The following is a 14512-nucleotide window of genomic DNA, read 5'->3' as shown; positions in this document are numbered from 1 at the left end:
ATAAGTATTCCCTAATCATGATCACTTGATTATCTAAACACTCAGAGGATTATAATGAATAATTGAGATCTATCTTCCTTGGCAATATAATTTAGATAAAAATTTGAGACTCCCATCTTCTCTAATTACACTCAATTTATCCCCTTGAGATCTTTGTAAGTCTTAAAGGACATCATTAATGACCAAAGGACCTTCTTCAAGGCCTTAGAAAGTATACAGATTTTAAGATTTAGTTATACAACCATGAGGATATATAATGGAACACCCTCATGTGTCTGTTTGATTGTGTAAGGATTACATTGACAAAAAGTGAAAAAATATGTGGCTTTTAATCTAAATTTGACTCCACTTTAAACCAAACTAGCCCAATTAATCATTATAGCAATTTAGATGCTTCTAATGACTATTTTGTAAGGATAAAACCTAGGTATTTAGGAAAGTTTTAAACATAACTTAAATATTTATTCTTTGATGTACAACACATATGAAAAACATGACCAATGAGTAATTTATCATTATTATCAATCAAGACTTAACTCATAGCTTCACATTATTTAGGAGATCATGATTCAATGGTTTGAAAAGCCAATAAGTTAGTTCTAATGATAAAGGCAGCCTTGGGGTGATTTGAAGCATCACAAGAAGGTTAGAAAATAGGGGATTAGATGATGAAAACAATCAAAATTTATTGGTGATGAAGTTATTAGTTTACAATAAGAGTTGATTTTGATTCTTCTCTAAACTTTTCATAACATTTTTTTCCCATTCTTGAAATTTATTTTCACCACAAGAAAGCATGTGAGAGCTATATGAACATTTGAAATGTCATATGCAATGTTTGACCTTCTTTAGTAAATTCATATAATATTCATAATAAAAATAAATTGACTATAGAATAAGGATTATGAATTTGTAGACATTATTGTTATGGTTCCTCACTCCAACTTTCTCAATTTTGACTTCTAGGTTGATAGATGATTATTGTTATATGCTTTATTACATGTTTTGACAATCTTGGGTTGTATAAATGTGACAATGTCATCTTGTTTAGGAGATTTTAATTTCATGATGCAATTTTGTATGAGGTTTGAGAACTTACTTTAAGGAGATTAAATTGAGCAACCAAATAGAACATACATGTGTGATTGTGAATAATATAGGGATGTGGAAGATTACAATTTAATTATAGAACTATAAGCACCACAATTGTTGTAAGGCTAAACAATTATAAAATTGATCTCTATTTCTAAATTGTAAGTCTCCATGCCTAATTTTCTACTTGGCTAGAGATTCCTTTATTTTATAATATGAGTGTGCATTTATAGACACAAAGATCCCAAAAAACTCATTACAATCCCCCCAAAATTGGGATGACCCTCCAAATTTGGCATGTTGTCACAATTTTAGCTTATCCACTTAATATGGATTAATACCCAAGTGAAATCTTTAGGATACACTAACACATGCCACATTTCATATCGAGTGATATGTTTTCCTTTATAATTATTTTATATATATATTTTGATTAGATCAACTAGGCTTGTGCAAATTTTGGAATCCAAACATGTATTGATGCAAGAATCCATTTGTCAACAACTCCTTGACACACGTCCTTATAACATGAATCCATGGTACAAAAGATTTAAAAATTTAACAATTTAAAATAAGGCATAAGAAATTATTCCTCCATTCGATGTAAATATGAAATTTATACTTGAGGAAGGCTTGCATGTAGTCTAACTTTTGAAAGATCAAACATGGATATTCATGCTAGGATATAAGCAATAAACAACTTTTGTGTTAAAAATCTAACCAGGCCATCACCACATGGTTCAAATAATTGAATAAGTTGTAGGATGTGTGTTTAGACCCTCTATGAATATGTGCAAAAATAATGACATAACCATTTATAACTTTGCATTACCACAACAATATCTCCAAACATTTTAAAAACATATTGATGAAATTGTAAATTAATTCTAAACTTAGACTAATAAATTACAACACACAAAACACTTAGAACATGGAAATAACTCTAGTTTTAGTTGACATCTAGGGGTGCTATTACATTAGACACTCGAGGTACAATGAAAAGTGAGCCTCTATTAATGGCTCTACTACTGAATCTAAGTGTGTGACCATAAAGACCAATTTTTGCAAGTGAAGACCATGTGACTTCTTTTCGAGCTTTGATATTTCGTTTACAAAATACTCAACAAATTGTTTGGCTCTATTCCTTTTGGTTATCCTTTTTCGATACAAAATATTCTCAATCTCTTCTCCTCGTCTTTATGGAATCATTCTCTTCCATTTTGGTCAATTTGCTGAAGTACACCTTCCTCTTCTTCAACTTTTGTCTCTATTTATACATTGAAAATATATTGGCGACTTTATAGTTTTGACATGTTCTTGTAAGGTCCAAAAATGCCTACGCAACACTTTCCCCCTTTAGTTTTGCACTTGCTTCAGCTCTTGCCTTCTATAACCATGTTTTTGACTATTTTGACCCCATTGTAGTGTAAATCATTCCTAAATCATCATTGCTTACCCAAACGTGTCCTCTCTCATACTCAAACCCTTATATTTCCTTTTGTTTTTAGCCTTTCTATAATCTAAGATAGTAATGCATGACACCCCTCCTTTAGACAGGACCTCACACACTTGCATCTTACAAATTCAAATTTCCATCTTCCCACCCAAGTGATTGCCTTTTCACGAGCCTTACATTCTAATTCATGTTTTACGATTAAATTGGGTCCATAACTATTTTTAAAAGTGGGATAGACTAAAATGGAAAGCATCTAACACTCAACATACCCATCTACCTATACACATCCTTTTTATGCATTTAGAACCCATTTTTGACTACAAGACTTCCACCTATTACAAACATGACCAATGACCAACCTTCATCACTACGATAATTTACACCTCCACCCATATTCACACATACTTAAAAACCTATTTCATACTATAATATTGAATCAATGTAAATTCACACATACTTAAAAACCTACTTCATACTATATTGTTGAATCAATATAAGTATTTGATTGAGGCAAGTCATTGGATATACCATAGGCACTATGTTTTCTATCTTTAGACAATAATATCAAATTATATGAGAAGAGACAAAAATACATTCAATACAATCCGGAACAAATTTGTAACAAAACATACTTTCTACTCTACCTCTTCTTTGACATTCTATTTATAGTGCTTCTATGTATCTTTGATTGATAAATATGTGAAAACTATTATATGCTCTGCCTGCTTAAATCAGATTTTACTATAAAATAACACACTAACTGATTAAATGCAAATTGCATAGTCGGAGTTGTTTTTAAATTTTTTGTCGCAGTTCTGTACTTTACTGGTTGCCGCTTCCCCTCGCGAACAGGTATCATGGCCGGCCTAAAAGCATCTCGAATCAAATTCCAAATGACAGGCATCTAGTAAAGAAGGAAAATAATTGCAAAAAGAAATGCTTATATCAAGAAGCCACATTGCTTTAGAACTTGTGAACGTTCATAAGATCTTAATACTAATTCTTGCTTATCTTTCAGAGTCATGGAGACTGTTGCTGCAGCCAAATCGGTCTCCTTGGCCTCGAAAGCCTTTTCCAAGGTATTTCTCTACAGCTTTCTCTCGGTTAATACATTATATTGAACTGAACAAATCCTAAATGTTGAATTGGAAATTTTGTTTGTCTCTTTTCAAAATCTATCTGAAAGCTTACAATGAATTTGAATGTCATATGACTGGAGGGGAGGCGTTTTGTTGGTCCGAATTGCAGGATGGAGGAGGCAGGTGGAAGGGAAGAAGCGCAAGTAAATGTATCAGAGCTTCTGTAGCTTCGTCTCCGAGAAAGTTAGAATTGGCGAGGCATGGCGAAGACAAAGCGGGTGAAGTTGTACGTGTGGGGGTTCTCGGGGCCAGCGGCTACACTGGTTCAGAGGTACCTCAATTTCTTCGACATCATATGCGATACTGTTCCGTTTTTATTTTTATGCTCGTTGGGTTCAGGGTTTTTATAGCTCATTTATTCCTAATTTACATACTTTTAAAATAAATAGATCCCGCAATTAATAAATTTCCGGAAAATGTTTATTTTATAAATTAAAAGAGTCGTCCCAAGGCTTACGATGCATTTCTATGAAATAAGTTCAATAACCGGCCATTAATCCTGTGGGAGTGTTGTGGTATAATGATTATAGGTAGGTTCAATTGTGATCTAAGTGAACTGGGTAGATAACTCAGGTTTAATGGAGTATCCGGGGATCCATATTCAAATAAAGAGTAGTTCGGAGGGTTACCTTAGACTAGTATAAAATGAGTTCAATGAGCGGTCAGTAACCCATTAGGAGAGTCACGAGGTTGTAGTATACTGATTATAGGTAGGTTCAGTTGTGATTAAATAACTCAGGTTTGATGGAGTACTTGAGGATCCATATTTAAATCTTAAGAATGTGGGTTAAACTTGTCCCACATAAGAATACAGTACAATCTTCCTCCACACAAAACGAAAATAATCCATTGCAGTGAAAGTGGAACAGTAGTAGGGAAGGAAGTGAGAATAGTCAAGCCACCGGAACTGAACGTTCATTTGGGAGTGCTTTGCATTTTGATTGCCCTTTCAAGATGCTAACCAAAATGCCATGGAGTCGTACAGGAGGGAGAACACAACTTTTGCAGTCTTGAATGGAAGGGCAACCTTATGAGTGTCAATTTCACATGTCCTATATGCATCTGTTAAAGTGGTTAGGCCTCATATTAAGTTGGTATCTGAAAAGACGGTAGAAATAATTAGGTTGTTCAATGTGGTCATCTCTATGTTATCTGCATCTTCCTCGAAGACTTCCAGATAAGTATTTCCACCCCATGGAGTTTGAGAAAGGAAAGGCCATGGGTTTAGCAACAACTTCAAACCTAGTTACAAATTTGTCCCAAGATCGTGTTAGAGAGTAGGTGGATCATGCTATTGGCAATTTTTTTTGCCAATGGTATTCCATTTCATGTTACTTGATCTTGTTATTTCAAGCAGGCTTTTACGGAGGCATGCAAAGTAGGTCCATCATATGTGCTTCGTGGTTAAACAAAATCAAGAACAAGATTAATTGACCAATGGAAAAAATTTAAAAAACTATGCCAAGGTTAATTTACCAATGGAGGAGATGAAGGTCAAAAGGATGATAAATGGATGTAGCACTTTCATGGGCGGATGAAAAAACATTAGACACTGCATACTTATCAACGTGATAGTTACATATAAGGAAGGTCCTCACTTCTTTCGTACGATAGTAAATAATTCTGAAAAATGCAAGGACACAAAATCCCATTTTTAGATTTTCAGAATCTCTCCACCCTAGTGAAAGTGGTGATAGATGTAACACATGAATGCAGGGCATTGGGGAAGTTAGTTGAGGTTAACCCACGAATGATCCATTAGACCTTGTATTGCGTGCATGCACTGAACAATGCACTCAAGGACTTCAACACAATTAATTAGGTTGAATAGTTTGTGGCAGATTTTAGGGAAGGTGTAGAGTTATATATACAATGATTGTATGACATTTGACCTCTTTTGATTTTGTTTGAGGAAGGAATTCCCCAAGCTGGTGGAGACTGTGTTTGCATCTTACTTCATTTTATTAGAGAGGTTGTTTTAGTTGTAAACTTGTAGGATTCCTTGCATTTAATGATTGTAACATGGGCGTGGACTAGATGATTGTAGAATCCCTTGCATCTTGCTTCAATTTATTTCTACTTTGCCTTTGGAAGATTGAGCTACAAATGCTAGACTCTTAGAACACTGAAGAATGTCTTATTGTACAAGTTTAGCTTGCTCCCTAGTAAGACACTCAACAAAAAACTCAAAGGTTTGCATCTGAGACTTAGATCCCACCGCATTCATAGTGGAGCAAAAGGTAGAAGAGAAGACTTGAAAATGACCCATTAATCTAGACAAAATAAAAAATCTGCACTCTTCATCTATTTTCTTCTTTCCACAAGCCTTCAGTTGTGACAATAATAACTTGAACTTTGCAAGGAAATCCTCAATGGAGGGATGCTCATGGATTACAAGGGAAGATAATTCTACCTCTAATTGCAATGCTTTAAATTCATTGATCTTGCCAAATTGATCATTAAATTTATCCTGTACCTGCTTTAGTTTTGTACACTGTTCAATATGAACATTCTATTTGAAATTTGCAATCCAATCAAGCTTTTGGCTTCATCAAGTTTGATTTTGTATGCAATTTTTTCAAACTCCTTAGTAGATTTTGGTGGTTTGTCAATCAACATTTACCATAGACCCTTAGATTGTAGTAGTTGTTGCATCTTTAATTTCCATGTGGAGTTAGGAGCTCAATTTCCCTAGATTTTCCATTAGGGCAACAAACACGGACTAAAAAAGACAATGAGCACTTAAATTGTGCCTTGCAACTCCCCCAATTTTTTTTGTATTAGTTCAGAAAATAACCCCCATAGCAAAATATTTTGTCGCTTTATATGTAGTACGAGAACAATTGATCTTAATGCATTTACAAGCTCCAATGTTGAAAGTACAATTTTGTAATAGAATGAGATAAATCAGACTGCACCAATGAAAAGTACATGGAAATTTATGCACATAGGAAAAAGTTGCACCAAAAATGCTATTGCATGAACTATTAAGAAGTCCTGGAAGTTCTAAAAACAAGAACTACTTAGCATCACTTCTGAGAATCTACAATTTTTGGCAAATTTTGTGACCAAAATCTAAAACCATGTTCACCGCTATGAATCTCTTGGAAAATTTTTCCCTAATAAAAAAAATTTGTAAAAAAATGGAGCCAAAATGAACAAGAACGAGGTGTTTGAAGACCAAATGCCAAAATCAAAGCTCCATTGAGGGGGCAAGTTAGGGAAATAGGATGCTGATGTCACCAACACTAGATGACAGAACATTTGTGGTTCCACAATCGCTGTTAGATTATCACAAAATTGCCCTTACAAAGTCAGAAAATTGTTGATTGGGGGTGGGGTGGTTTGGAGTTGTTGACTTCATTGTAACGGTGGCGGATTAATAGGTATGTAAGGCTATTACTACTGGTGGATGCTAAATGGTAGAGCCTATGGTAGTCATTGGTGGCAAGACTATAATCTTGCCACCTACTATACATGCAAAGTATTGTGCCACTTTGTACCCCGCAGTTAGATCTATGAATATTGGGTACCTTGAGGTACTTGTCGCATTAGCTGTTGTGGATAGGGTACTTTCATACACTAAAAAACTTGGCAATTGAAAATAAAAACCTTAATATTTGCAATATACCTTGTATGATGTTGCACCAGCTGTCATAGAGAATATGCTAGAGAGATGCTGCTTACATAGGAATTTTGCTAGATTATATGATTCATACTTGTGTACAAACGTTGTACAAATGAGGATACAGAGTCCCACAAAAGTACCCTTCCTAGAACAGATCCAAAGCTTTGCAAATTTTGTCAATCCTAGTGGGTCAAATTTAGGCTAGGATGCACTAGGTGAAAAAACCTGGCAAAATCTTTCAAAAAGTTTAGAGCTCTAATACCATGTAAGAATTAGCTACCCATTATCCATAATGTCTGAGAAGTGGGAACTAATCACATAAAACCTAGAAGACCAAAATGACAAAATAACAATATTTTATGCAAAGATATATATATATACCAATGGCTGACCTAGGTAACAAAGGGGAATCATTGAGAAGAGCTGACCACGGGAAATATTTTAATTAACGGTCAACTTACATTCCTTTACTTAGGCAGCGATCGGTTAAAGAAAAATGTCATAAGCAGCATTTGAGGAGGTACGACTCTTTGTGAAGAGATGGGTGAAGAGGTGTAATTCCTCCCGCATCCACCTAAATACATAAATAGGAAAACAATTTCTTGGGGGAAAGGCATTAGAAGGGATCAAGAAAATGATATGTACGTTTTTAATCAGAAAACAGATAAAATAGAAAATAAGCAGATATCTGAGTTGAGAAGTTATCAACCCTGAAATTGTAAGTTGTATTTAATATGAAACAAAGAATGGAAAAAGGAAGTGAAAATTGGAAATTAAATATCGAATACAGAACTGATTTAGATCATGATCAAGGGACCAACCAGATTAGGGGAAGTTATAAGCAATATTCAAATATTATTAATTTCTTTTTGAAGAGTTGCAACTCTTGCTAAGGGTAAGTGGACGTTTTGGATGGACATGACTATCCAATGAAAGATATAAAAGGAATGAGAAAAAGACATCAAGGGATCAATCAGAAACATCCAATCTCAGAATCGAAGAAGAGAAATAAGGCAATCAATCAAGGCAGAGACTTTCAGTTTCATATTTGATAAAACTAGTCAGTAGACCTATATACTGTTCAAGTATTTGATTATATATATATTAAAGACTCTTTAATACTTTAACCAACGAACCGTCTCATTATGGAGAGTAGAATGGAATACATAATAAGGGATGCGAGTAGCACATAAGTTCCATTCAAGTACACCAACCCCGGGTGGGGCCAGGAGGCCGAATGGCAGGTGTCATTCTGTGCTCTTGGAATAAGCTTGAGGCGTCTTATATCATTTCCCAAGGGACTCCACAATGGGATAGGTTGTTAGGGAAAGTATTATTGAATCCCACATGCTCTCAGTCATAAGAGGATGAACAGGAAACATGGATAGGGAAAGCAGATACAAGCAGCCCACTAGGTAGACCACCTCGAGTGGATGTCCAATGTGTCTACCATTGGGGCCAGGAGGGTGAGTATCCACTCTTGAGCTTAGTGCGGGGATGGCTTCGGGCAGACCTATCATCCTGTCTCCTCTGAACGGAATTGTGATTGAATACTAGGTTTTAAATCAGGGTTTATCTTGTTAAAAGGCATTTCAAAAGGTAAAGTTATGCCTCTAACTATCTTACATTTCTTATTTGAATGGAATTTGGGATTCTACAGCAATTCCCAAGAGGGTACATTACACTGAAATGAGAGCTAGAGTTGGGTATATATAGGATATACAACCAAGAGTACAATAATAGAATCAATAAGGATAATAGGAAATGTAGTTGTGTAGTACATCTCCACCAAACAAGGAAAGTGCAAATGCCTCAAGTGAACTTAATATGCTAGGCGTGATTAGAAGACAAAAGGAAACTAGTTTAATAAAAGATATGTTCACACCAACATCAACCTTGGAGAGATCTATAAGTGCATAGATAAACATGTTTGGTTGGATAAACTTGTGATTCTTTAGATACAATTATATCCCATGAGCATGCTCACTCGTCATTTAGAAGAGGTGGGAGAAGTTGAACACCCCCCTACATATGGACATATATAGTGAATCCAAAATGTTTTGTGGAGAAGCTTGGTAGAGTTTTTCGCATTGATGATGAGGAGGTCAAGAAAGTTTCATGTAGGCCCTCAAGAAAATGTATAGTGTTGAGGAATATTGCAATAATGAGAGTTGAGTGGATCAAATATCGATGCCTATCAAAGTTTGGCAAAGATAGGTAAACACTCAATGGCATTAGACAAACCAATTACTGGCTGTCCATAATTGTTGCATACACTTGTTGTGTACTTCCTTCATAGCTTTTTATAGCTCATTTGTTATTGGGAGGAATCACTCTATATATAATGTTATCCATTCTGGTAAGAGCAAAGAAATTACCTCTAGGAGAGCAGAGATGTAGTAGTCCTTGCCAATCCGACCTCAAAATGCTGATTAGAGGCTCAAGGAATATCATCAAACACTTTGCATACAACCTCTTTACTTGCTGTTTCTATGTTTCAGTCTGATAATGATTGCTTCAAATGATGTCAAATGTGATTTAAATGCTTTCAAATGGTTACTAAGATGTCTAGGCAAAGAACCATAATGCAATGCAATTCTTTTTGTCTTTTTGAATGCTATAGATGACCCACACAATGTAAATATGCACCTACAGCAACTAGACATTAATACAAACAGTTGGCATGTAAACTAAATATGAGAGAGACAAATCTTGACATTCAAACTCCTTGTGACTACAATGATATTAGAATGCAATGAGATTGCTACAAACTGAAATGACAAGCAAAAGGTCAAGACTCTTGGCTTACAATGATGTATCCAATGCAAGTACCAAACTGATATAAATGTGCATCTACAGCCGCTTAAGAACAGCGACTAATACAACTGTAAAAATGATGCCAACTACACTAGGAAAACATGAAAGAATCTGATGTAAAGAAGTTCTTATGATTGATGAAGATGTGGCAGATCCTTGTGCAAAGAATGGAGTCTCTTTGAAGCCAAATCGTGCCTCTCATGCAGCCGCCCCTGTTCTAGCATGAACTTTTAATATTAAGTCGTAGCAGCAATAATGAAGATCTTCAACAATGTCTCCTTCCAATATATTTAAATCTGCAAAAGATATTCTTTGAAAACCCCTTGAAGATTCTGAAAGAAATGTAAATCTTGTCCAATGAAGCACCAACTGGACCTCTGTATGAAGTCCACAGTCAAGCAATGATTCAGATGGTATTTCACAGCCTCAAGATTGCATAAACACTGAAGAGATTTCGTTCTCCAATGCTGAAGTTGCCTGAAACCCTAGGTCTCAATGCACAACACCCAAAAAACAAAGACAAATGATCATCAATAATGAGTTTGATTTGCTTTTTGAAACCTTTTATATCCTCTCAACTCTTAAATGCCTTTAATTCCCTTTTGAAATCCACTTTAGGGTTTTAATAAAACTTTATAATAACTTTTCAAAAGGGTTGATCCCTTCATTTGGTGCAAAACAAAATAATATAAAGTATATATATTTAAAAATCACTTATATCTCCCTTGATATTGGTACTCTATATTTTTTTTGATAGATAATGGGCTTTTGGCTGAATAATTATATTAATTGAATGAAATTATATAAAGTTTACAACCTAATTTAGTGTGGGCACCGACAGGAAAGAATCGGGCAAAGAAAACCTCCGGTCTTGCTCAAGGAATAAATTTCCTGGAAATAATTAGATAAAATACAATAAGTGGTCTGTTGCCATTCCAGAACAATACATTTGATATTTCCTATCAATTACATCATACTAATTCCAACGATGATGTTCACAGAATTTAACTGCAATGGTGCCATATCCTGATAATAATGGGATGGGGCAGTTCTGATTAAACCACGTTGAATGCCTCCACCTGAATCCTGCAAAACCAAATTGCCAAAACAAACTACGCATTTCTCCTACATACTGTTAGACTAGTCTCAATCAGAAAGTATATGCAATTGTAACCAGACTTATTGAATTCCCCTGTTTTATCTAAATAGAATCATTTTCCATAGCTTTCCAAGGTGAAACTGCACCAAAAGATTGCCCATAAAAGATCATATTACTCTCGAACCAACCTGACCAATTCTTAACAACAGATAGAAAAGCAAATCGAAGTATAAAAAATCCCAAAGAAAGATTTAGCTAGTAAGATCTGTTGAATTTAAGTAAACAAAGCATATCCCAGTCTAGGGCCATGATAGCCGTGGACTAATTTAAGAAGCCTAGCCAAAGTAAAACTGACACAGAAAGCGAAATACAAAAAACCTGCAACTAACTACACAAGGAGAATGGAATACACACACACACACACACACACACATATATATCGAGGCATAAACAAGAACGAAGAGCAGTCAAGCAAACAGGGGAACAAGAGCCAGAGAAAGTGCCAAACGGATGTATGAACATGTTTATGAATATATATATTCACAAATCCGTCCGCTTATGGAGTGAGTAAAAGGGCCATGGTACGGGCCAAGTCCAATAGGCCAGACCATCTATATCAAATTATCAATATATACATCCATATATATATATGTGTGTAACTCTGTGTATAAATCCAATTCGGAGAAGGCTTGCAGTTTAGCTCGAGACGGAAGGAACAAAAATACTAAGAATTAAACAAAACTAACCATAACCTGCTAAGCGTCAGTAAGCATTTTCATAAACAACCCATATGTCTACATTGCATTCATCAGAACCTAAAGCAAAAGATGGCATTAAGTATCAAACTTGCCCTAGTAGAGCCAAAAGAGACGATAAAGTCTAGTGTATGTAGAAGGAGATACAATAAGCTACCCTAAAGATAGAAAACAAGCCCTAGGACTCAGAAGGAGCTAGATTCCTTTTCATTTGTGCCTTGCTTACCGCCGGTCCTGGATCACAAGAGGATTCTCTTGGGCTAGGCGCAGAAGCAGAGGGGAGCTCTACGTCGTCAGGCACTACATCAATGCCTTCCGCCTCCAGATAGTTAGCTAGCCATCTTTTACATGTCGGTCTTTTAACATGCAAAAGCCACATAAGAAAATAGAAATTTCGCTGCCTTATTGGATTATAAGCAACGAAGCCAGCCTCATCTTCGATTTCCAAGATTGGAAATCTTGGCATTGGTTTGTTCTTCCACATGAACCTGTCGTAGTGCTTTGGCTTAGGGACAGTTAAATCATCAACCACATTAATGACAATCCTATCCAATTCGCCCAACAAGTCCTTCTTGAAAACACTTTGGCATAACTTCTTAACCACCTCCCTATCCTTCTCAAAGTGCATGGCCACCGCAAGAAACATCGCAGCTATGTCATAATTGGCCCTGGTTCGGTCTTTATTCTTAATATACTCTTCCCCTAATGTTTTCTTTACCCCCTGAATCGCCAGGTCGTGAGGAAAGGCCATAATGCCTCTCAATCTATCCTCTTTGATTTCCCCTGTGAATGCCATTTGTCTCTTAAGCCCTACTAGTCTCAGCCGTGTGTCCATAAAATTGGTACTCTATATTATTCCTCATATGCACTTTATAATTATTAAATGTTCTTTTGTAATAAAGTCAAATAAAGTCATTAAATGCTCTCACTTTATAATTTGACTTCATGATATTAAATCCCCTTTAATTATAAAGTCACATGAAGTCAATATAATGTTCCCTTAAAATAATTAATTATTATTTAAGTAACACTTTTATAAAAATTAAATGTCATAACTCCACTAATAACCATTATTTAATGATTTTGACTTCATCACTGGCTAGCCCACTGCTCCCACTGTCAATCTGGATGCCTTACTAAAAATAGTAAGGGTCCCTCTCTAACATCCACTGACTTACTATAAATAGTAAGTCCCTCAAAACGGAACTAGAAACCTCTAAATATCAATGCCTCAGAACAACTGAAAGATCTGGTGAGATAAACACTTACAACGACCACTTGAAGAGCTCCAAAACTCCCAAACTGGACCCTCTAATCCACCATACTAGCTTACGAGGGTCAAAATAATAGGCTAATCCCTCAAACTCTGATGCTCACGAAAATGGGGACATTACAAGAGAAGGTTGCTGTTTTACATAATGCCTTATGTCTTGTTGGTCTTAGGACACTTAAGTACTAGGAGAGCCTAGTAACATGATGGGATGTGGAGCTTGAGAAGTTGAATTTTTTTTGACAAGGACTGCAATGTGTAGCTAGGATTAGTTGGGGTCCTATGATAGGAGTTGATTGAGTCCAACAATTCTAGTGATCAAAAGCAGTTCATGATATTTCCATATGATGATGATTCCAAATATTGACTTTTCCACTTAATTCAACTACACGCATCTTTTGTTTTGGTGTTTTCACCCTTAGTTTTGAGTTTGTAATTTTTTGGTCTGTACTTTGTTTTCATGAATAGTTAAAATGAATATCATATTATTAATTGGGTCGTGGGATCAACGAATTGTCATTGTATATTCAACACCTTATATTTACTTTTTACAACTTTAGCTTCTTTTATTTTGTTTATGTTATATATAGAATGTATTTGAGTTTTAATATTCAAATATTAATGTCTATATATTATTTTAATAGTCATCCACCTAGTTCTTAAAACCCAAAAACTCTTTTTCCTTGAAACTCACCCTTTGGTACAAAACTTGGAGAAACACTAACATTTTGTATATTGTTTTTGGGTTGGTTTTTGTTTCGTTTTGATTTTATATGGCATGCTGACTTTCTTGAAAGGAAAATGGAAAAATGGCAAAATTAGATAGTGGAAATGGGTAGAAGAATGAGTTGAGGGCACTTGTTGAAAGTTCTGTTGGTTCTCAAATCAATAGATCACCAAACCCTAAAGGTATGCCAAGCCTTATACTCAGATCTAATGCTTGGTTTGGCCAACGAATAGGATTTAACCAAGGAGGCTAACATTCCCTACACTTTAGGCTATGCAAAACCTTGGCGGGTAAACCACAATCTTTATCATTTAACATTTACAATACTTAACAATGATGTTATAGCAGATATAACTTCATACATGATTCTTAGGGTTTGTTTATTTGATACTTCAACTTAATACCCCTGATTTTCTATTCCGCACTGGCATGAAGTGAAATAGAAAAAACTGAAAATAAACCTTAAACAAAAATAAAAATACTTTCAAAATGTAAGTCGACTTTGATTATTGTTTTGGGACATGTAATA

General features: G+C 35.3%; 1 protein-coding gene across 2 annotated transcripts in view; it reads left to right on the top strand.

Annotated features, from left to right (window-relative positions):
• The first annotated feature begins 3246 nt into the window (after positions 1 to 3246).
• LOC131031137 (probable N-acetyl-gamma-glutamyl-phosphate reductase, chloroplastic) overlaps positions 3247 to 14512 on the top strand; it is a 111505-nt gene continuing 100239 nt past the window's right edge. For both annotated transcript variants that reach the window (XM_057962177.2, XM_057962176.2), the window contains exons 1-3: positions 3247 to 3400; positions 3567 to 3627; positions 3797 to 3958. In XM_057962177.2, the coding sequence (XP_057818160.2) occupies positions 3571 to 3627; positions 3797 to 3958 (219 nt within the window). In that variant the 5' untranslated portion in view covers positions 3247 to 3400; positions 3567 to 3570. The remainder of the gene's footprint in view (positions 3401 to 3566; positions 3628 to 3796; positions 3959 to 14512) is intronic.

Source organism: Cryptomeria japonica, chromosome 7 (genome assembly GCF_030272615.1).
Source record: "Cryptomeria japonica chromosome 7, Sugi_1.0, whole genome shotgun sequence".
Taxonomy (NCBI): Eukaryota; Viridiplantae; Streptophyta; class Pinopsida; order Cupressales; family Cupressaceae; genus Cryptomeria; species Cryptomeria japonica.
The sequence above is the reverse complement of the archived record's forward strand: the minus strand, read 5'-3'. Positions and strand labels throughout refer to the sequence as shown.